Source organism: Podarcis filfolensis (genome assembly GCF_964270895.1).
Source record: "Podarcis filfolensis genome assembly, chromosome: 6".
Lineage (NCBI taxonomy): Eukaryota > Metazoa > Chordata > Lepidosauria > Squamata > Lacertidae > Podarcis > Podarcis filfolensis.
Genome location: NC_139609.1, coordinates 70,802,050 through 70,827,261, shown reverse-complemented (window position 1 = coordinate 70,827,261; position 25,212 = coordinate 70,802,050). Strand labels below are relative to the sequence as shown.

The 25,212-nt window shown below is 42.2% G+C and overlaps 1 protein-coding gene and 1 long non-coding RNA gene across 2 annotated transcripts; one reads left to right on the top strand and one right to left on the bottom strand.

The window, feature by feature from the left end:
* The first annotated feature begins 9,669 nt into the window (after positions 1 to 9,669).
* Positions 9,670 to 16,026, top strand: LOC310764853. Its single transcript, XR_014549278.1, has 2 exons — positions 9,670 to 14,311; positions 15,526 to 16,026. It is a non-coding gene; the product is annotated as an uncharacterized lncRNA (long non-coding RNA).
* Positions 11,358 to 23,951, bottom strand: CHMP4B (charged multivesicular body protein 4B). The gene is made up of 5 exons (XM_083619204.1): positions 23,248 to 23,951; positions 15,744 to 15,921; positions 13,796 to 13,910; positions 13,325 to 13,451; positions 11,358 to 12,166 (listed from the first exon to the last, which is right to left on the bottom strand). The coding sequence occupies exons 1-5, from the start codon at positions 23,435 to 23,437 to the stop codon at positions 12,099 to 12,101; spliced, it is 678 nt and encodes a 225-aa protein (XP_083475330.1). The 5' UTR covers positions 23,438 to 23,951; the 3' UTR covers positions 11,358 to 12,098.
* Positions 23,952 to 25,212: the final 1,261 nt, after the last annotated feature.

The window sequence follows — 25,212 nt, the reverse complement described above, 5'->3', positions numbered from 1 at the left end:
GGAAGCGGAGAATAAATACTTTCCCCGCCACCATTGCAGTGCCTTCCCGTGAAGCTATTCTGAGTGCTCCAGGCCTTTTTCAAGAGGGCATGCAGCTGATCTTAAGGAAATTTCAGTGAACCCATTGTGAATTGTTTGCTAAGCACTGTGACAACACAGTTGCTTGAATCTGTCTTGACTTGCATGCCATCATGTGGGCAGAACAATCACAGCTAAGTCATATTTCTTTGGATGAATTTCAGTTATTGCAGCCTGAGGATGCAGAAAAGGTGCTTGGAAAGGAATGGCTTATTATTTGCCTGCTTGCCTACCTGACTGATAATATTGAGCAGTAAACAGATGACTAGATGGATCCGGGAAGAGATTAATACTGCATTATGAAACTGAGTAGTCCCAGCTATCTAGGTGGTGATAATGATATTACTCCTGAAGAAACTCTTCTGGGACCCTAAATATTTTTCTACTCGCTTATATCCTGTACTTGTATAAGGTGTTCTAAAACTCTAGGCAATCTTGGGTGACCCTGATTATATACATCCATTTCAGCCTTTCTTCTATTCTGGGTTTGGCAATGAACCTATCTTGGCTGCCCGTATTGGATCACTTATATGGGGAGAGTATAATCCTATTTGCTCACCCTCAACCTCTCAGGAGCTTTCAGTACCATTGACAAAGTTATTGTTCTGGACCATCTGTCTGGGATGGGAATTGGGAGGCGTTCAAGTAAGCTTTTCTCAGAGCTGACCCACTGAAATGAATGAACCTACATTAAACAACCTAAATCAACAACTGTCTGACTTTTAGAAGACATCTGAAGGCAGCCCTCTATTGGGAAATTTTCAATGTCTGATGTTTTACAATTTTTTATATGTGCTGTAAGCTGCCTCGAGTGGCTGGGGAAACCCAGCCAGATGGGCGGGGTACAAATATCATCATCATCATCAATAAGTTTGCTTTGAGTAAAAATTGGCTGAATAACTTCCACTGTGTTCCATGTGAGTTTGGGTATACTGTGTAATGTGTAACAACCAACCATCTTGCTATCCTTCTTTGTTGGTGCTTCAAGCCATAAGGCCATTTACTCCCCATTCGCCATTTTGTGTAAATAAACATTGTAGAATTGTTAATATTGGTATTTGTTGGTTCTTGCCAATTTCCCCCAAATAAGCAAGGCAACGCTGGTGTTTCTAAACTTGTGATCATATCCATTGCAATATCACCTGAGGCACACAATCACTTCCAGCAGTTTCCCCAAATTAGTTCCATGAGCATACAGGCAAAACACAAGCTCATATGTTTATAGACACACATGCAGATCGGAATACAGTTGATGCTTTGTTTTATGGCATTGTTTTTGCTGCGGTTTCACTCAGTTTTGATTTGCATCTTGAAAGCTTTAAAAAAATAATAATAATTGTAAGCCACCTAGGAAGGGGAAAGGAGACAGTGTGGAGCCTATGTTTGTAAAATACATATAATTATAAGGGGTTCTGACTCTCGCAAAACAAAATGGCTGGGTTCAATCCTTTGCATTTGTTAATTCAGTTTAATTCATATGCAGATCTGAAAGGAGTCCCATTGAAGTTAAGTGGGAGGTCAAACAAAACAAATCTCAACTTCATCCAATGCAGCAAGATTCTCTCTGCTGCCCTGGTGATTAGTCAAAAGGCAAGATGGATAAACTGGATAAACAAGCTTTGCAAAACCTTGGTCCCAGAAACTGGAAATAATTGCTACTGGCTGAAAATGTTTCCTAGTGGGGCAAGTTAGCACCCCTCTTTGCCTTTCCCATCATTGCTTTAAGCTTTTCTCTCTTTTCTGAATTTGAGAGAAGGGGAAAAATGGTTTTAATTAACAGAGATGACTGGCGAATTTCTCTCCTGTAATGAGACATGTTTAAAACATTAGCCTCCAATTTATGAAAATTTAATGTGCTTTAGAAGAGACATTGAAAATATTTTACAGTTGCAAACATTGCCAGGAGCTCTCCTCAGTGAGTGGACTCTTGCCAAAAAAGATGCTGCAACGTTCCAAGTCGGTACCACTAATAGGATTCCACCCAGATGAAAGTGTAAGGGTGGCTGAGCTCACACACTGGGTATTTACTCTGGGATTATCACTCTTTGTTTACTCACCATCTGAGGGCATCTGTATAACATCATCCTCAAATTATTGCTGGCCTGTGTTTCCCCTGTGGTTCTTCCATATCCTTGAGACTTTTGAATGGGTTTGGGGTATGGAAAGGATTCTCCACAGGCAAAGATCGCCTGAGCACTACTGCCTTCTTGAAGAGGCATGGTTTCGACATGCACAGTGATGTTTCAGGCAGTTCAGCCTAATGCCTCTTCATTTCAGCACAATTTTAGAGGTGTGGGGTTCTAGAAACAATTTTTAAATTTGTGCTAAAATGCTTTCCCACCTTTTTTAAAAAAATGCCCTACACCACTTAAAAGAAGTATTTTAAATGCAAAATTTAAAATGGCTGTGCTGCTAAAATGACACACTTAGGTGCAGTGACACATGTAGAAATGTGCAAAGAAAATAGCAGGGTGGATGCTCACAATTGTACCTGGAGTCACCGGGAATTGAACCTGTGGCCTTTTGCATGCAAAGGATATGTCCTACCACTAAGCTATAGCCCTTCTCTGCCTTAAAGTGAGGTGTACCTGCAGAAATGCCCTCTTCTGCACAACTCCTAAAGGTGCAGCAGCCCTGCTTTCTTTTGCTTCTGCACTGCCGCCACCTGTTGAGCTGTAATGTCCTATGGGTGGCATATATAGTGGCTTCTGTATGGATGTTATATGGCAAAATAGGATTTAAGATGCTGCAATCACTTGTACTTATAGAATCATAGAAATGAACAGTTGAGAGGGACCCCAACGGTCAGTTAGTCCACAGCTTCTGAATCCCTGCTTAATTGTGATCTAACATCTTACTAAACCCTTCCAAAATAAGTGCTCTTTCTTTCCTCCCACAGATTGTGGAAAGTCAGGTGCGCAGCCTGGGAGTCATTTTGGACTCACAGCTGTCCATGGAGGCACAGGTCAATTCTGTGTCCAGGGCAGCTGTCTACCAGCTCCACCTGGTACGCAGGCTGAGACCCTACCTGCCTGCGGACTGTCTCGCCAGAGTGGTGCATGCTCTAGTTATCTCCCACTTGGATTACTGCAATGTGCTCTATGTGGGGCTACCTTTGAAGGTGACCCGGAAACTACAACTAATCCAGAATGCAGCAGCTAGACTGGTGACTGGGGGCAGCCACCGAGACCACATAACACCGGTCTTGAAAGACCTACATTGGCTCCCAGTATGTTTCCGAGCACAATTCAACGTGTTGGTGCTGACCTTTCAAGCCCTAAATGACCTCAGCCCAGTATACCTGAAGGAGTGTCTCCACCCCCTCTTCTACCCGGACACTGAGGTCTAGCGCCGAGGACCTTCTGGCGGTTCCCTCACTGCGAGAAGCCAAGTTACAGGGAACCAGGCAGAGGGCCTTCTTGGTAGTGGCACCCACCCTGCGGAACGCCCTCCCACCAGATGTCAAAGAGAACAATTACTACCAGGCTTCTAGAACACATCTGAAGGCAGCCCTGTTTAGGGAAGTTTTTAATGTTTGATGCATTACTGTATTTTAATATTTTGTTGAAAGCCGCCCAGAGTGGCTGGAGAAGCCCAGCCAGATGGGCAGGATATAAATAAATTATTATTATTATTATTATTATTATTATTATTCCACATGCAGCACAAAAGCACCAAAGGTTGGCCACTGGAAAGCAGCCTGCAAAAGGAGGTGCTATTCAGCATCTCCAGGCATTGCCTGCAAAGTAAGCGACACAACCCCATGTCCAGGACTTATCATCTATAAATTACCATTGGGCAAAAACAAGTTCAACGAGGGGAGGGAATGCTAATCGCCAAATCTGAAATCTGAATGAGCCAAAGGGAAATGGGAATTACTGTCGGAGCTGACATTCATTTGTCTTTATCTGCTTCACTCATAGCTCTCCCTTCTCCATTTCCACTCATTGCTAGATATGGACATTGATTATGTCCTCCTTTTGTCCTCCTTTAATCACCCTGTTGTCCAAGAGAGATTATTCTGAATTGTTCACTGTGAGCACATTAATTCAGCCTAACAGACCACTACAACTCTTCCTCATGTAACTTGCACAGCTGCATGAGAAATCCTTATTTGTGCATACAGTTCATTTAACAAGTGTACGATCTGTGCACACAGATAGTTGAGCTGTACAGTCCTACATTTATTCACATGTAAATTCAATAAGTGCATAGTCGGTGTACACAGTGATTGAGTTGTACAAATCAACAAGTCTACACTCTTTCCCACAGACACTTGCACATGCAAGGTTGTCCGTGTGTTCAGCGTAATGTGTGAGCAAGCCTCCTGCTTGCCACCATGTGCTATGCACAATCCAGGCTGGTGGTTTTTTATTTTTTATTTTATTTATTTAAGATTTCACATGGAGAGGTTGCGTGAATGAACCTGAAACCCCTTCTGCACCTGTCTCGTCTGTCAAAATGCTTATGAGGACCAAATTCCACTGCAGTCAATGTGAATTTTGTGCCATTAAAGTCTAAGTTAATTGCTTTTCAACAGCGCTCTACTTACTGTTAAAAGAGGAAACATACCCCCCAAAGGCTACAATATTGTAGGGATGAACTTTCTGCTGACAGAAGCCTTGCTTTCACATCACTGTTCCTATAATTACCTGACTCTTGCAATAACACAACGCTACCCTGTACTGCTGGGAATGTACAGCAGTGTACACAAGGCAGAATCCCACTGCTAAAGTGAAGGATGCTGATATACAGCCAGGACACGAGTGGCATCTACAGGTGGTTTATCAATACTGCACATGTGCTTGTCATTACAGTAAGCCCACAACCTACACACATTTAACTCGTGCACATTCTGCTTTACACACCAGGCAAAAAAAATTAAAGAGGGGGGCAGAAAGGGAAAAAAAGACCTGCCCAACATTGCACCCAATGTGTTTTGACTATACACAATTTTGGCTTTAGGCGTGGGCTTAACGTATTCTCATTTTGGTACTGCAGCAAGGATGCAAGTTACTACATGGCATGCACATTCAGATTCCATTTGTATCATGCCAGCCAGACCCTATTTTAGTAGGCTGTACCAAAATCCATTAAATAAGCCAGCTTCAGTGGGAGTTGATGAGCAAGAAATCTAACATGGAGGAGGATAACAGTCTGTTAGATACCGCTGTCTGAGCCAAACATGGAGGGGTGGCTCACCCATGCATGTTTATGATTTCAGGAGCAGAGCACCAACTTGCACGTGTGAATGATGAAGGTCATACGTATAACACTAACGTAGTAGTTTGAAAATATTTCACTATTAAGCCAGATCTTCTCAGATCCTTCTAAACATAATGCTTTTCATTGGAGTTGGTTCACACAAACAGCTTCAAGTAATCAAGCAAGGTGTATGACTTTGAGGAGTAGCCTCAGTGCTCATTGATAGACCAAATGTTTTGCTATCTGACAGTCCTGGGTTCAATCCTCAGCATATCCAGGTATGGCTGAACCAACTGAAACTCTGGAAAGCCATCACCAGGGACAATAGTAAGCTAGATGGACCTGTAGTCTAACTCAGTAAAGGGCAGGATTTGTGAAGCTGCTATTTGCAGAGGAAAGCAAGGAGTTTTACAGCCTAAACATGATAGTTCATAGTACCATAGCTAAGCTATCCCAGTCATAGAAGGAGAATAGCTTATGAATCAGCTGTATGAATAGCTTATGAATCAGCTGTAGCTGGGCACAGACAAGGAGCGTCACTGAAGCTTCAAGAGCATTCCCAAGCTATGACCTTCAAGGGAAGGGTAACTCCATCCAGAATAGAACAGTACGGTCAAACCTTGGTTGTCGAATGTAATCCGTTAAGGAAGACCGTTTGACTTCCAAAATGTTCGACAACCAAAAACTGAAAGCAGAAGCCTCAGTACAATAGGGAAACTCAAAATGGAAGCCATGTAGCATGTTTGGCTTCTGAAAATCATTCAAAAACCGGAGCAGTTACTTCCGGGTTTTCAGCATTCAGGAACCGAAACGTTTCAAAACGGAGGCATTCAGGAACCGATGTTTGACTGTAACTCAACCCCATGGACCAAGGAAATGCTCCCCAATAGTACCTTCGTCTTATCAGTTACTGCCTTTCATCTGGCCCATTATTGCCTCTAGACACTGGTTGAGCTCCTAAACAGCCTCTCCTGATTCAGATGGAAGAGAGAAGTTTGGTGTTGTGCTGACGACACTGCATTCCAAAACCCCAATTACTCCCAGTGGCTTCATACAGATATCAAACAGCATTGACAATAATATGGTATCCTGCAGGACAAGTGGCAGTGGACTAAGGAGCTTCCCAATTCTCTCTGGTATTGATGTTGTAAATAAGAGCAGAACCACCATAGTGCAGTGCCTCCAATGCCCGGTCCACAGAGCCTACTGGTACAGAAAGTTCAAGAACCAGCAAGGTTGCACTCCAGCCCACCTTCCAGTCATTTGATCAGGGCAACCAAGGGAAGGGATGCAGCTCAGTGGTAGATGCAACCGTTTTGCATGCAGAAGGTCCGAGGTTTGACTCCTGGCATCTCTATATAGGGCTGAGAGAGACTCCCTGTCAAACCATGGAGAGCCATTGTCAGTCACTGTAGACTATACTGTGCCAGCTGAACTAAGAGTCTGACTTGGCAGAACAGACTGAAAATGTGCAATCGGGAGCATTTTAAGACTCCACTGTCAACACTATTTCTTGCATAGGACACAAGCACATATCAATAGCACAGATCATGTGAGTCGGTTGCCCATTGGTACTAGCTCACAGTGCAGTGCGGATCATGGCAGGCAGTTGTACAAGTGCGGCAGAGGATTCAACAGTTCTATAAATTACACATGCCACTAGTCACACATTATATTCCAGAGCGTTTCTGTGTGCTCTGGTTTCCGTCGTGGTTTTTCGTTGCGCCAGAAGCGGTTTAGTCATGCTGGCCACATGACCCGGAAAGCTATCTGTGGACAAACACCGGCTCCCTCAGCCCGAAAGCGAGATGAGCGCTGAAACCCCATAGCTGCCTTTGACTGGAGGCAGGGGTCTGTCCAGGGGTCCTTTACCTATATTCCTTGATAAAAAATACTCCACTTAAGCTAGATTAATATACAACAGCAAATAACCTGACTGGCCCTGTATAACTAGTTCCCCTAAACTACCTATACTGAGGAACTACAGGAACATAAAAAGAAAATAATAATGTATAAGCTTTCAAAATTTATCGATTTCCTAAGGAAGTACACATTTTAAATGGAATGGTGTAAGGTTGCCACCCAGTGTTCAAGTACAGGAATTTCATTTCTGTGGCTCAGTTAAGTATTCCATTGATTTGTGAATGGCCAAGGCTGAAATGCAGATATGTACATGGATCATCCCACTGCATATCTCATGTGAAATCTTAAAGCTTAAGCATTACACAAACCATCAACAAATAAACATCAGTGATTACTCTGAAGGCTAAAATTCCCGATTACCAACCAGGTCTGGTAAGTAAGATAAATCAAACTCTGAAAAGTGGAGAGGCAGAGAAATAAAATGCTTGGAAGAGCATATACAGTGCCACAACTATATGATCTATTCTGAACAGCCATCAAATTTCAGAGTAAGGAAGGAGACTCTCAAATACGAGCATCAAACCAAGAATAATACTTTCCTGACAAAGGCATTGTAAACAGAGAGCATGTTTGGGAGAATGATTTTGTGAGTATCTAATTATTATTATTAATTAAATTTCTATACTGCCTTCATTCAAGGATCACAGGGCGGTTTACAATATAAAACACAAAAATACATAGCAAAGTAACAAACATAAACTATAACCACCCCATTTTAAAAGGCCATAGATTGTTTAAATAGCCAAAGGCCTGGGAGAAGCGGAATGTTTTTGTCTGGCGCCTAAAGATATGTAACAAATGCGTCAGGCAAGCTTTCCTGGGGAGAGCATTCTACAAACAGGGAGCGACCGCAGAAAAGGCCCCTTCTTGCGTTGTCATCCTCTGGACCTCTCATGGAGGAGACATGTGAAGAAGGGCCTCAGAGGATGGTCAGAGGGTCCGCATCAGTTCATATGCGGAGAGGCAGCCCTTGAGTTATTATAAAATATTGCAGGAAATATTAAGAATCAGCATGTTCTTCTCTCTCTCTGTGCTGATTCTGCTTCTATACCCTTCTGTGTGAGACTCACATCTAAATATACACTGGTAGGTTGTGGTAGTCTTCCATTTTTATTTTACTGTTTTAAGCATTGTATTGTATTAATATTGCGCCCCTGTATACCATATGATTCATCTGTTGCTTTGCTGAGGATGTAAGAGACCGGGGGCGGGGAGAGACTACAAAGGCAAGTAACTGAGCAATAGGTAAAGGTAAAGGGACCCCTGACCATTAGGTCCAGTCGTGACCGACTCTGGGGTTGCGGCGCTCATCTCGCTTTATTGGCCGAGGGAGCCAGCGTACATGTGGCCAGCATGACAAAGCTGCTTCTGCTGAACCAGAGCAGCGCATGGGAACGCCGTTTACCTTCCCACTGGAGCGGTACCTATTTATCTACTTGCACTTTGATGTGCTTTTGAACTGCTAGGTTGGCAGGTGCAGGGACTGAGCAACGGGAGCTCACCCCGTCGCAGGGATTCAAACCGCGGACCTTGTGATCGGCAAGTCCTAGGCTCTGTGGTTTAACCCACAGCGCCACCCGCGTCCCTGAGCAATACTATCCCCCAATAGGACCAGCAGATTGATCACCACACCCAAAGGCCTGCTAGGGCATTAGACCTGCACATGTATTGCCGGTGTGTGTGCTGGTGTATTTTGCTGTGCCAATTCCATGCTGGCAGAGCTGAGGCACCCAAATTAGGCCCATCTCAGGGGAATGGAGTAGCTTAGGATACAGCATATTCCTTGTCAGCTGTAATTTGCCCTTGCCCCATAAAGCCTTGCTATGGAGCTGTAGGTTGGCTAACACAGGTGAAAACTCTGCAGCAGAAGTGCTCCATGCACCATGCTTTCCACAGCTGCAAGAACAGAGCCTCTCTAACAGCAGGCAAGTATGCCTGCCGCAGCCTAACACCTTCTAGCAACAAAGATCAAAGGGTTGGAATTGCATTTGGATCGTCTATGTTCACAGTATCTAAAGATATATAGCACATCCCTTAAGACTAGACTACATGCACCTAAACTGTATGATTTGTTTCATACAGCTCTTGATGAAGCTGTTAACAGGATGGATCTATATTTGAGAAGTACAAAGTCACTGATGTTATAGAGATGTACATTCTAGAAATGCAAAGTTGATTTTATTAAACTGTCTTACATTTGTAATCCAGAGGGAAGAGGACATGGGATAATTTAATACATTGTGCCATTCCTGTTTTTACTGATGTTTCTCAGGAAAATCAATAAAGTTATAAATTCTAAAAAAATTGCTCATATCATGTACTAGGATGAAGAATATAATCATAATGGTTGCCCTTCTACAGTCAAACCTTGGTTGTCGAACATAATGTGTTCCAGAAGCCCGTTCGGCTTCCGAAACACTTGACAACCAGGGCACAGCTTCCGATTGGCTGCAAGAGCTTCCTGCACTCAAGCAGAAGCTGCGTTGGACATTCAGCTTCCAAAAAACGTTTGAAAACCAGAACATTTACTTCTGGGTTTTTGGCATTCAGGAGCCAAAACGTTCCAAAACGGAGCTGTTTGGGAACCGAGGTTTGACTGTAATAAGTTGTCTGCAAGAGAACATATGAAGGGAGCTTGTAAACAAGACTTAATTTGAGAAGCCCTCCCAGCCTTTGATTGTACTTTTCCTCATAATTTTTATAGTGAATTTTGTATTATTTGTAATTAAAGAGAGAATTCCAGGCGAATACAATAGTTTAGGCAGGAAAAAAGGGAAAGGAAAAGGTAGAAGAACTGTGAAAGCCATATACAGATGTGACTCTGGGACTTAGTCCACGGAAGCAGAAATAAGGGGTTTAACATATTCATTATATTGATTAGAGTTATTACAGCTCTCTGGTTCAGAAGAATCTCATTTAGGCACTCTGGCTAATTTTCTAAACCCTTGCAATCATGGTCCTCAATAGGATGATCAGCTTTAATAACAGAGTGGGGATTACTGCAAGTACAAATCTACAAAAGGGACCGGCAATGTAGCGTGTATCACTGTATTCCAGCCATCTTTGAAAGAGACAAAATTAGGCAATTTCCACTGGAAGCCACGTGACAGGGGTTCGAGATGACCAGACAAAATTGTAGCTACTTCAGAACTACATGGAAGGAATATATTTCACATTAAATCATACTGAGATAGACTAATTAAAATCAATGGACTTTAAAGTCCATTCATTTTAATGGGGCTACTCTGATCATAACTAGCACTGGAGATCAGCCCTTGACTTTTTTTGGGGGGGTGCACATCCCCTATGGTGCATGGGGGCAGGGGAATGCATGAGAACATTAATTACAATTGTATAATTTACCATTCTTGAGAAAATGGGCACACAATCCTGAGGAGCAGAACATCCACGAATATAGGAAACACAAGGACATAATTAATAGGAAACAAGGGTATGCTGAAAACAGCAGCAACCATAATGCATATCAGACTATAATCTTCAGCTATACCCCAGGGAAATTTTCAAATGAGATTTCTACCATATTATGGAGCAGAGAAACTGCCAAGACAGCTGCCTCAGCCAGCATTTGGACTAAGCCTTTCCAAAACCAATACTAAGATAGTTACTGTGGGATGTTGTGTATTTTCAGTAGCGCTTGTCTGTTTTCTTCCTTTTCTACAAATACTTGGCGGCAGAGTTCCATATAGAATGCTGAAAGGTTGAATGCTGAAAAATGTATGATGTACTTATGCAGAATGAAGAGCAAAGGCCCTTCTATTATTAACCAAGGCAATGCTTCTGGCTCTGGCACAGAGTTGTTGTTTGTAGCAAATTAATGAACACCATGTGGCAAATGGATTCAACATCAGAAGGGCTGACACAGCGGTAAGCTTTCAAAAACAGGCACTGCTTAGCACTATTCAAATTCTGTTCATTTGGGGGGAGGGGAGAATGTATTAGTATTTCTAGCATATACTATTCTGAATATTCAACTTGAGAACCAAAGTGGCACATACTTGGATATCTACACTTCTGCCTCGAAGGAAGATCGAAGTACCGAGAATACCGATGTACAAAATGGGGTGGGGGAAATCCCAACAAGGTTCTCCAAGTTTCTGTTACATACATGCATAGTGAAGACATCAGGCAGGTACGAAAATCAATCAAGGTATTTAATACAGTGCAAACCATAGATCCTTATTTAAAATAAATGTATGTTTGTGTCTGAATGGGAATTGGATATCACAGATAGCAATCAACATTCCAGGTGCTATGTAGAAAAATGTACAGCTAGTGTCAATTTCACCTACTTCCATCATAGAATTACTTCAACATTCCAAATCCACCTCACCAAATCCAACTGCGAACAGCGACCAAGTGAGTGTAATGCGGAGAGAGGAGTGTCAATGCCACCAATGGATATAAATAGAGACTTTAAAGAACTAAAAGCCTAAGTGATGCATTTGTACATCTAAGCATAATAAGCCAATAACGGCTTATGACTTTTCCTTTTGAAATACTTTACAAGACTTCTAAAAGCGTTTCCATCAAATTAAGTTACAGGCTTCGTATCCCGAGTCAGATTCAGCATGGTCAGAACTCTGAAAGATGGTGATCCAGCAGTGGCATTAGCATAGTCCAGAAGCTGAATGTTGGAATTTTGCCAATAAGGTTTATTATTTAAAGTAAGTCAACACCCTAAACTGCAGGCAACTTTCTTTGGAAACTTTGTTTCCCTTGCTCAGACCATGCTATGCAGAATGCAATTCCCACAGCTATGGGATTAAAGAAATAAAGGTGTTGCGCTTAATGATGTCTCCCACCCATACATGCACCTGTAGCAACAGGTGAGCAGAGTCTCAATTGTTTCTCCAGCTGGGCAGCTGGTGTAGTTATATGTTTTCAGCCCAGGCTTCTAGCTCTTTCATGTCATCATCCTCCTCTTCTTCTTTCTTCTTAGCTAGAAAAAGACACAACACCACAAGATTAAGCACAGTGTTGTGATTGTATGCAGTTGCTCAATGTATTTATTTTATTTTAGGTATCTATACACCCACTCTTCATCTGGCCAATACAAGAGCAGTTCCTGGAATGTAAACATAATAATAAATAATAATAAAATAAAATAAAAACTAACATCATCAAATATTTAAAATTATGTCACACAAATACACCCCCCAAGAAATTATTTTAGCAACCAACAAATACCTGAGTGAACAAGTACTAAGCATGTTCTGAAAATTCAAGAGTTGCTTGCCTTATTTCAGAAAAGAGGAAGCTCTACAAGGCAGGTGCCACCAAAGACCCTCTCCCAGACTGCTGCATAATGTACATCTGTGACAGTGGCACAACCAGTGACAGCCTCTTCCAAGGATCTCAAGAAATGGAGAGGCCTAGATGGGAGCCTAAAAGGGATGCTTTCAGGTATCCAAGCCCGAGTTCTCTAGGGATTATGTCAATAGAAGCTCCTTAAATATGGCTTAGTAGCCAAATGGCAGGCAGTGTTTTAAAGTGGTGCTTGCTTCCCTGGGGTAGTACGCCAGGTTATATGGAAAAATGGAGGGCATGTTTAAAAAGCTCCTTGCTGTGTTGTCCACACATGGGCAATATCTGCATGCTGCCATCAGAACTGTGCAATGCTACAACACTATGGGCAAGGGATTTTAACCAGAACCACATCCATTTATTCTCATACCCAAGACAGTGATTCTCAAACTAAAGATATGGGGGAAGAATTTTGTCACCCAAGTTCCTTTTCTTCGAGAGACAATTGTTCTCATCCCTGGGGGAATAAAAGCAAATGAAATATTCCAACCTGGAAACCATTGATTAGTTGGAATAGGCGATCAGAGAACTGCTTAGGGGTTTAAGGTGTCAGAGATAGATCCTGAGGAAGCGCCCTCCCCCCCCCCCCAGATTTGAGAACCATGACTTTTGATCTGTAGGTAAAGATAACTAGGGAACTTAACTAGCTTTCCTTCTGTGAAACAGATTAGTGTGTGTAAATTTTGCACAGTAGTTGAGAAATAAAATCACAAGAATGGCATATTACAATGCTTTTTTGACAAATTCACTTGTTATAAGATGCTCCTGTCTTTAGCATTTGCAAGGCACTCACCTGGTTTTGAAGGTATAGATATTGAGGGCACATTGGGAAGTGGAACTGTTTCAGGACCACTGATCTCCAGCAAGTTTTTATCCAATTCTTCCTGTTCGAGTTCCTCTAGTTCAGCCATCAGTTCATCCTATTATTGAAGGAGAGAGACAAACTGCGGTTACAGGTGCTAGCACCAGAAATCACTGTTGCCAATTTTGTAACATCATATAATTGTAAGAAACCTTCATGTCCAACTCAACACAACTGGGCATTCTAGGTGTCTCAAAACGTTTACATATCCAAATTATTCTGTTGTTCCTAAGAGCAAGCCAAAGTACTAAACTCACATTTCTGTTGTTATTTAAGATGGAAAATTCATGAGTTTGTTCTCATTACATAATATTTTGAGTCACAAGAAGTAAGTGTGTTTCAAAATCCTTAAGTTTGTATGTGTACAAACGTCATACTTGTCTTAAACTGTTTGGTACTTACCTCATCAAATTCTTCACCGATTCCCACAGGCTTGGAGATAGCTGTTGAAATTTCTTCTGCTAACTCCTGCTGTTCTGCAATGTCTTGCATTAGTTCATCTACTTTGTCAATATCCCTGTAGGAAAAGGATTTAAGTTATTTGAACCATTCACCTGTTTAGTCTTGGAGATCATTACAAGTCTCAATAGCTTTAAGGAAATATTCAGCTAACCACCAGGGCAAACTGATTCAAATCATCAAGAAAACAATAATGCTGATTATTGCTGATTATTATTGAAGAGAGAATGCTACCACTTTGAAATCATTATTTCCTGAGCAAGAATTCAGACTAATTTAAATAAAAATTGTAACAGTAATAACTGGTTGCTCTATTAATTATAACTTGTTTGCATCTATTCAGTTGCATAATCTGGAAGTAAAATCCAAAGACTTTAACCATGAAAGCCACATGCTTTTCAAACTATATGCTGCTTACAGATAAAGCATGTCTACATGTAAAGATACTTAGTATGATTAGTTACTTGAAAACTTTTGATATTTGAATTTTTATTGATTTACAAATAAAAGATAAACAAAAAATAAGAAGAAAATAAAAAGAAAAGAAGAAAAAAAAATAGTACACGTTACATGTTTCACATCAGATATTTCACATTTCCATCTCTTATAAGACTTCCTTCAGCTTGTCCGTAAATCATTCGTGGTAATAATTAAGATTACGCATTTCCTAGCTTATATTGACAATATATATCTCTCTCTCTTCTATTCCCTTTAGTCAATAACTCTTCGTCTTTCACAATGCTTCTTTAAATCCCCTTAACGTTGTTTGTCCCTCACTTATATATTCCAGGTAATCTACATATTTTCCCCAATCCTTAATGAACTTTTGGTCTCTTAAATATCTAATCTTTCCTGTCAATTTATCCAACTCCGCGTAGTCTAATAATTTTGCTCTCCACTCATCCACCGTTGGTATTTCCTGCTGTTTCCACTTCTGGGCTAGCGTTACCCTTGCTGCTGTAACCGCGTAGTACACAAATTTACAATCCTTCTTTTGTATCTCGTTCCCTAGTATCCCCAATAGGAAGATTTCTGGTTTCTTTAAAAACGTATATTTTAGGATCTTCTTGAGTTCAATATATATTTTTTCCCAGAATTCTTTCACTTTTCTACACTCCCACCACATGTGGTAAAAGGAGCCTTCCTTGTCTTTGCATTTCCAGCACTTATTACAAACCTTGTACATTTTCGATAATTTTATAGGTGTTATATACCACCTATAAAACATCTTCATGACATTTTCTTTTATTGTCGTACATGCTGTAAAGTTTAATCCATCTTTCCACAGTTTTTCCCAATCTTCAAATTGTATACTATGGCCCACATCTCTAGCCCAGTGAATCATAACGGACTTGACTTCCTCATCTACTAAATTCCAATCTAACAACATCTTATACATTTTAGATAAAGTTTTCACATCATTGTCTATAATTTCCGTCTGAAATTTAGAGTCTTTATCCACATATCCTCTTTCTTTGCTGTCTTTTTTAAACATTGCATTTATTTGGAAATACTGTAGCCAATCAAATACTAGTTCTTTAACCTGCCCATAAGGTTTCAATCTCCATTTCCCACCTTCTTTAATTAATAATTGGCTGTATGTTACCCAGTTACTTCTCATATTAATCTTTTTCACACTTAACACTTCAAGAGGTGATAACCAGTGTGGATAGTTACTTGAAAACTTATACCAGGTCTGTGCATACTTTTATAGAAACAAGTCCCGCTGCACAATGTAGAATTTGAGTTACTGTGTGAAGACTGGTTTATAATAACTGTCCAGAACTATCCAAAAAAGAGGGAATATGGGCAAAGAGTGAATGTGTCCCTTTGTACTGCACTCAATGAAAAGTTGGCCCATTCAATGAACCAATGATGAAGAGCATCTTACATGTTGTCGTGAGCAGCTTTCATTGCTTTGGCAGCAAATCCCATATTCTTGAGCACTTCAGTGTTGGTGTTGGCATTTTCCAGGGCTTCCCTCTGGAATTCGATTGTTGATAATGTGCCATCAATTTGTGCAAGCTGCTTCTCATACCTCTTCTTTCGTTTTAGGGCTTGAAGTGCAGCTGGACAAAAACAAGACAAATGATGATTGATATACAACGTGCATCTAAAACTGTTTCTACAAGCATGATGTTCAGAACATAAAACCACTTAAAATTTATGCTACCAATTATGCCTCTCGCATCTTTTGTGTTCCCAGTTTAATTAACTTTTGTTACCAATAGGTGTCTTTCTCTAAGCAAATCAATTTTGTTGCTGAGTTGTTCGTCTATTCGGTATCAAACTGCAGGATCTACAGCCAACAGCCAAATACTAGAAGCTTAGATGCTTAGCACACAAGGCATGACAGGCTTGTTGACAAATAAACCTTCATTCAATCTTTCTAATATGGTAGACTAGCAGATAATGAGAGAAAAGGCTCAAAGAATTATTCAAACTACACAAGAATGTCAAGTAAAATGAACACAAGAAATGCAAAAAATCTGGATGTTTTGTCTTAGTCACTATGTAAGAAATGGAAACACTTTATATGACCACCATCTAAGATACTTTGGGGGCAGGAAAGAGAAGAGAACACTCTGAGTAAGCAAGGACATTTGGTACAGGGCAGGAATAAGTAGCTGCAAGAGAACCACCCCTAGGGCACCTTCTCTTCAAGGAAAAAGTGAGGCAATAAGGATCTCCCATTTCTTGGTGTCAATTAAAACTCAGCTTGGAGGGGGAACTTCAATTTTTTTGTCAGCATTGGAAATTTCACACCCCCCCTACATTCCTGCACTACTTCAGAGGATGCTATGAAAGGAGATAAGCATGTTCAAGTACTGTATTTTCTGGCATATAAGACTACTTTTTAACCCAGGAAAATCTTCTCAAAAGTCGGGGGTCTCCTTCTACGCCGGCTACAGCAGCAGCTCCTGCAGCAACTCCCCACCAAAGAACAAAACGACAGCAAATTAAATCGGAGGACACCAAGCTCTCTAGATGAAGCAGAAATACACTTGGAAATTGGCCCCAGAAGCCTCTCCAATCACCAGCAACAGAACGACCCTAACTGCTCCCGGTAGTAGACCATGTGGTCCAAAATGGCGGCCTCGCATTGCCCCAGCAACTAGACACGTGGCCGCTGCCTCAGCCCAAGCAGCCCCCACAGTAAAAGAAATGGAAAGGCTCATAACAAAGGCAGGGAACCAACAACAGCATTAAGCGCAGCAGAGCGTGGCACAGCCAAAGGGGCAAGCAAAGGTAGAAAATGGCTGGGGGAGGGGAGGGAAGCCGATTATCAAGCCGCGAGGGCAACGACAAAGGGAGCAGTTCGGGCAGGGGAAGCTGAGAGGGGGAGGTGGCCGGGATCAGAGAAACCCGGAAGCTTTTTCGCCACGAGGGCGGCAAAGTTGTAAAGCGAGAGTGGCAATTGAGGCAGCACTCCCCTCAAATGCCCTGCTCCCCACGCACAGCGATGGACTCACCCACTGCCAATTGATCGGGGCGTATGATAAAGCCTTTTTTCCAGCCACCCTGGGTTGAAACAGCGCCTGTCAGCTGTTCCACATCCCAAGCAAATTCCACGAGAGCGGCTCAACAAAAGCAGTAAAAAATCCCCCCCAAATGTTTCAGCAGGTCCGACAAAAGCAATAACTGAGCGATGTTCAGCGATGTCCTAGCAATTGAGGAAGCGAGCCAAAGAGGAAGCCCTCTGGCTCGCTCCTCTGTTTAAATGGACCCGCCCACTCCCACGCACCCCCCCCCCCGGGCACTGGGAAGTGGAGCGGATTTCTGAGCCGGACTGCAGACTGGTTTTTGTAATTTTTATTTGGTGTGTGTTGGAAGAGTGGTAGTCTTATACGGCGAGTATATCCCAAACTCTATATTTTAACTGGAAAAGTTGGGGGTCGTCTTATATGCCCAGTCTTATACGCCAGAAAATACGGTAATCAAGCAAGGTGTATGACTATGTTTTCTCTTTCTTTCTCTGTTTTTGTTTTTATTTAGATTAGTTTCTTTTATTGTATTGTATTATGAAAAACTTTTAATAAAATCTTATATATATAAAAAGGAGGCAATCCTCTGCATAGGTGTAGATTTTCTAGTTCAGTCTAGCATGTTATCATAGCGGAGAACTGGAAAATGCAAGCAGGAATACTGAACAAGATACAAGAAACTAGGCTGCTTGGTACACATGGAAGTGGATCAGTTTGGGGCAGTTAGAACTGATGTAGTAATTGGTACTCAAACAGAATTATAACCAGTTACAAAACTAAAATGGCTAAACAAGACTATTCACATTAAATAGTATGCAATCAGGTGTCCGTTTTTAATTTTAAGAGCTAAACATCTATAGCAAAGGAAATTTCATTATACCATTAAAATTAAGATGCAACAGTTACCATTTTCCACTGCCCACTGAAAGTTCCTAATTAAATGAATTTATCGTTTAAAACCTTAAACAGGAATTATACTGAGCAGGAATCCAGCTCCAGCCATCTGCAGTTTGTAAAACCTTTTCAAGAAGTAAACAAAGCATACATTTATAAGTTTCCCTCATCTGGCTGCCCTCTGTGAATGCTGGAATTTGAGCTGCTTTCCACTGTAAAACATTCAAACTGTAGGTCAAGTGTTATGGTAGAGCCACTGCACTGTTTCTGCCAGGATGAGTTACATTATCTTCTAAAAACCATCTTTTCAAAGAATCCTATGGTGCTATTCTACGAATAGCAGTCCAGTTTGTTGCCTAACCCTATGCAACTTTACCTATTTTCAGCAACAACACAAGTTAAATTAACATATGATGCAGGCCAGCACTGAAATAGATCTGTTCATATACCGCCTGGGCAGAGTGTTGTTTCTGGGCATTTAAGTGTCAGGTGGCAGTAAGTCATTTTGACCATCTGAATCAGGTAATTGTGAGAATAACTATAGTGTTCTGTTACAATGAAGTTTTCAGGCACTGAATTTTTTTACAAGTTATTTCCAAAGCATGTACAGCAAAATTGTTCTTGTTATAAATTCCCACTGAGCTAAAAATTAATTGTATTTATTTCCAGAGCATTATCTATCCAGAGCTAAAAAGATAACTTCTTAAGAGATGATAATAAAATTTAGCATCTTCTTTGCAATATTATGAATCTGAACATTTCAGTTAGCAGGGAAAACAGAAGCCTCAACATCCCAGTCATATGAAGTTATGCTCCATTATTTACACTGTATGTTACACCAGAGATGACCCTAATCTATTATACCTCTTAAAAGAGACTTGCAAATTAAGGAATAGCAATTCTCCTTTACAGCAAAAAATTCCTTTTAGCACTCAATAAACTTGAATCACTAACTCGCATCATCAGAAGCACTAAACTTCACTCATTAAGAACTGCATGCAGATTCTTGTGGAACTCTTAAGATTAAACTCAACATAAACAGCAATCTGCAGTGGAAATTGGGATACTGACAACTTTAGTGCAATTCCATTCATTTTGATGGGACGTAGACAGGTTTCAAATGTGCTACGTTACTGCTCAACAGATTCTTTCTTGCTATTGTCATTTCTGTGCAAAGGACTGAAATGCAGTTTTAAATGCACTTGTACCAAGATTTATAATCAACTGGTGACCATAACGGAAGATCAGCTTACAGTTTCAACCTATGTTTTTTGTATCATCCTCTCTAAAAATGCATCTTTATAGTATTTGAAGAATCTTCGGAATAGAGTTGTTGCTGGCATCCATCTGTCTCAAGAAACAATGGACTGCACCTCTGGGGGTGAAGTCAAACTGAGCACCAAAGTAACCTCCCCAGGGAACAAGCCTGGGCAGTATGTATGGAGGTCCTGGGCTGCCCAGATGACAAGATCCTCCTCTCTGCCTTGCTGATGTGGTCCAAAGAAAAGCAGAGCAATACGTTTGGCATCAGCTTGGCTGCAGGAGTAGCTGACCAGAAGGAGGCGTACAAGGTGCCATCCCACCACCTTAGGGACTCCACTCTGGATTTGTGTAGGGTTTGCTCCTTAGCCTTTTCTTCTCCGAAGATGTCCCACAAAGCAGTAGAGATTTAGGACCAGAGTTTTCCTTCTCTTAGATGGACTACCTTCCCAGGTTGATGAGCCCCATCTGCCCCTCACTTTCCTCTACAGCACGTGCAGTAACTGCCATCTTGACTGTGGGACACACTATTGGCTCAATCTGCTGCAGCTCTCTTCACATGAAGGGAAAGTCCTTACTCATCGAGAGTTTGAGAGTTGTATACATCAGGGAATAGGTTTTTCAAATTTTAACCTCCTTGACCTCACCGCAAATGTATTTTTGACTATTAGCAGATACAGTATGGTGGAGCTCTACTGCTCAACTTTCATAATGGTAGGCACTTGCAACACACAATGTAGCACTGTACATACACACACCATGATTTCTGCTGAAACTGGCGAGTTTGGGGGGACAACCATAGGAATTTTTCTCTATTTCTATGCATGCTAATCAGCATGAAGGGATGCAGTAACACTTTAATTTTAAGAAGAATGACAAGACATTGCTGAAATGTACATCTGTACCTGACATTTTCCTCCTGGAGCTTAGGGAATGATTTAGATCAGGGAAATAGCAGATTTTTGTTTGTTTGTTTGTTTGATTGCTTGCTTGCTTGCTTGCTCATTTTAAACACCTTTCCTAGTGTTCCTGCCCCATAGCTGTTTTGAGGTTTACAAGCATACAGGAGATTCTGATCTCAGACCTTCAACATGCCCAAGCTGGCCCTCAGTCTAGTCTCAAGGCAGTATGAACTACTGTCAGAGGTAAGCAAGGAGCAAGTATCTTCTCCCACACTGACTAGTGTGGTACTTTAATGAAATATTACTATTCAGAAATTATTTTGTTGTGATCTTTACAACCATCCTGCAAAGGAGACCAGCATCTTTCTACGGCTACCTAATGAACAGTAAGAATCAAACAGGGGACATCTTGATTTGTAGCTCAATCTCTTTACCACAACAACACATCAGCTGTCAATAAATTGCATTACAACATAAAGTGCAGCATTCTTTTGTAACTATACAACCAATCTAATTTACCATTGATAGAATGTAGCATTTGCCAGATCAGCAAACTAAGCTTTTTCAACTAGCCAGATGATGAATTAAAGAAGCCTATTGCTTTCTCCCTTTATTTTGGCTTTTTTTACAAGTCATGATTATAAAAGCTGACAACAGAAATGGTAAAGAATGTACATAAATTGTATACACAGAAACATATTCTGCTGTGGAGATAAAAAGTTCCAGTATTACTGTAAGGAGACCCTGTTGCTTCTAAATATCATAAGCATGCACAGCACACTAAATAGCAAAACCATGATAAGAATGAGACAGTGTCAATTAAAGGAAAATAGTCCTGAGCAACATAACATGGAACATATACTGCAGCTTCATAAAGGAGATAAGATAAACAGCCTCTTGTTTAATATCTTTTCAATGTGCCTCAGGTTCAACTAAGAAATAAGGAATACTGACCGACAAGAGATTAGCTTAGAACTTAGCCTCAGCGAGGAAGCCTCAATGAGGCAATACAATGTTGGTGCTAGTTTAAAGATTACAGATCACTCTGCACAAAGTGCAGGTTCCTACCTAGGTCTAGGCTTCAAATGGATGCAGCCAGGCCTATGGAGAGCTTGTCTGAGGCCTGAAGGAGAAGTCCTGTTCTTGACATGACAGCATAAGTCTGGCAGGCCCCTAACACCCCCCCTCCCCCAGCTTAGTCCTCTGAGGCCTGGGGCAAGTGTACCCTGCTGCCTCCCTGCCCTGCACAGGTCTGGATGCAGCCCCAAGGAAGCAACCCAAAACTAAGCAGGGACATAGAAAAGATGCTGTATCTAGAGGCTAACCCTAACGTACTCCCTCTCAGAATCCCACTCAAACTAACCCAAGATCTGAGTGCTACAGCAGAACTTGAAGAGCAAAACTCAAAGAGGGATGGGAAAAGAGTAAGACCAGGATAGATGCACAGCAAATTGCTGGTGTCAAGAATTAAGTCCAAACTATAGAAATAAGGCATCTGCTACCTTACACTTTTATGTGTATATAGGCCCCAAACCAGGAGAGTTCAAGATGCAAATGCTACTAATGGCCTGAGAAAAATGAAAGAGACTTTTACTGTAGGACAGGCACACCGAACTCGCAAGACACTGATCTACTCACAGTATAAAAAACTGGCAGTGATCTACATTGTCATTCGAGGGTGGATCAAAGTTGTCCCAAGATCGATAAGGATTAACCAGGGCCACCCCGCAATTGACCAGTAGATCACGATCAACCTGTTGGACATGCCTGCTATAGGAGATGGGCACATGGAAACATAAAGCACACCATATTTTTCAGATATACTACAATAATGTTCCCATTCTGAAAACCAGCTGCCATTTATTTGACTATATTGAATAAACTTGTATGCCTCCAGTGTAGTTCACACAACAGCCCCCTTTACTTCCCCCCTCAACATCTGAAGTCTCTTTTGTGCTTAAATCAGTGTAGAGAAAAGCCTGCAAAACTTATCTGCATGCCAAACTCACAAGAGGCCCACAAAAATAGGAATGGAGGAAGAGCTCTGGGCTGGGTACTTTTAATTACGGAACTGTAGCCTTATAACAATGATCTGGTGAGACCAAGCAGGCCACCCCAACAATGGAAATGTGTTTTGCTCCTGTCTTGCGTGCCATTTCATTGACAGTTGCTGCACGTTTAGTTTATCTATTTTGTGTTCTTAGTAGGCTGAACATTACCCTGGAGGCTTTTAAGGCAAAAATGCCACTAATACCGCAATCTTAGGCACATTTAAGTGAAAGTAAAAATCTACAGATTGCAAGGTGTCTTTATCTCTGAGTAAACATACACAACATTGTGAAGCAAACTCTTTTCCTACCTATTAGGCTGTGTTTTTACTTTGCTCTAACTGACCCCAGCACCATCCTTTCCTTTAGAAAGGTCCAAGCACCTTTCTGTCTCTACACCCCTCTTGCCACAGGTAGATTTTAGGCTGCTGTGGCCCCTTGGAGTATGTTCAGCACTGGTCCCGTTGGTCAGCTTTATTTATTTAGGTCTGCAAGCTTTGATTTGTGCTTTGCTTGTTAAGTATCAAACGGAGTAACTATAATACTGAAAGTCTTTTATTTACGGATTTACATCTACCTATCTTATTTTGCCTTACTTGAATGCAATTGATGTGTTCTGTAAAGTTGCTTCCCCTTCCCCGAAGATGTTACGTATTTTGACAGCGACTCCGCTAGTGGTTATTACGAGACGCTTTGGGCGCAGTTCACTGTGTGGGTGGGAAACCAGCATATAAATAAAGGGAACTTTGAAAAGAAGTCCCACCCGAGGAGAGAAGCCACCTCTTCCTCCCCCCGCGCCCGCTCACCGCGCTTGTTCTTGGTGCCGTGTTTGCGGGCCGCCCCCAGCTCCTGCTCGATCTTCTTCTCCAGGAACTCCTGCTTCTTGCTCAGCATCTCCTCCGTGTCGCGAAGCCGCTGGATGGCCTCCTGGGGGGAAGGCCCCTTGCCGCCGCCCTTCCCCCCCGTCCCGAACAGCTTGCCCAGCAGCCCCGACATGGCTGGGCCGCAGGCGGAGAAAGCGGCAGCGGAGAAACGGCGGCACCCCGCGACCTCCCAGTTACGATAGGATCAACCGTGAGGGAGTGAAGCGGGGCCGGCCGAAGACCGCCGGTGCTGAGGTGCTGAGGCAAAACGCCAGGAAAGAGACACCACCTCCGCCTTCCTCACGACCGGAGAGGCCCCTCCACCAGCACCAGCGGCGGCGGCTGTAGGGCCTCTCACAGGCCCGAGCCCTCACGGTGACCACTCCCTGACTGACACACAGATGCCACACACGCAAAGCCCCCGCCGGCACGTCAGCCTCGGCTGCCCCTTGACTGACTCACGGCCTCCCGGTAGGACCGCCCGAGATCTCTCTCACGTCACTCCGGGCGCCACGGCAACGGCGGCTCCGCCCACAGCCTTCTTCCCCAGCCCTCGCTACTCAAGAGGCCGCGAGTATGTAAATAACACGCAAGGGCTGCCGGGTGCCGTAGTTTTTTCACTCAGAGGATTTCCTCTCGTTCTCTGAGGGGGGTGACGTCACTTGGCGACGCGCGCTCGCACGAGCCTGGGTGTTTGTTGTTTTTTTTTTAACTCTCTCTCTCTCTCTCTCTCTGTCTGCTCAGTTGAACGCTGGGAGATGTAGGTAGTCCTGTCCTCCGCCAAAGCATTAGGAGATGCCCCATACAGGGCCGGCCCTACCATGAGGGAGAGAGAGGCAGGTGCAGGGAGGGGAGAGCCAGAGTTATGAGAGCCATGTGCTGGGGAAGACACTGTCCAGTTCACCAGTATTGTAGTAAGATTCAACCACCAGTTTGTGGCCTTGGGGAAAGGTGCCATCTCGTCCTTCGCCTCAGGCAGCTGATATCTTGAGCCACCCCTGAGCCCACATGTTGAACCTTTTCGGAGCCTCTAATAGTGACTTGCTTGAATGGTGGGTTTGGATGTGGGCCGATATTAAGTGACCTTGAGCAAGTCAGTTTCTCTTGCCTAACCTACTTCATGGGGTTGTTGTGGGACTAAAATGCAACTCTCAGCACTTTGGAGGATACACTGTAATAAATGATACAAAGTAATAAATGATAACAGCAGCAGAAATAAAACATCATTGTTAAAGATTGTACTTGAAATGCCAGGTGACTCGGGCTCATGCATGAAGCTTTTCCAAATACAGTACATTTGTTTTTCTGAGGTTCGTGGTCTGAATTTAGGTAGCCTGGCTATGGCAAAACTTGAAAAATGTAACATCAGTTCTATGGGTGGGTGAGGATGTTGTTTTAGTGAGGATGTTGTTAATTGATAAAACTGTTTAGTTAAACTTTCCCTGCTCTCGCCTCTGTCTCTCGCGTTCCTTCTCCAATTCTTCATTAGGCATTGTTGATTACACAGAATTGAGCAAGAATTGCTCGTTATTTTTCTCTGCCCTTCTTCACAATGCAGTCACTAGCTGCCTATACACTTGCATTTCGGTATGTATCCTTTTATATGAGGTTGCTGCTCATCATATGCTAATTCTAGTAAGTGTATGAGGGAAAGCTCAAATTTTAACTGGACCATGGTATTTGTGCAGAACCGCATCCCTTTTCTACATACATCAGAGTCATAGGATGTTTCCGTTGAGAGCATTTATGAATGACATTTCCAAATGGAGAACATAATGGACTTACTCCCAGTACGAAGGATTGTTTGCTTACAGCTGGAAAGACAAATTGTCCAGATACAGGGTATTGCAAATTTCAGAAAATAATTACAAATGGGATGCACTACAATTAAAAAGAAATAATCAGGTC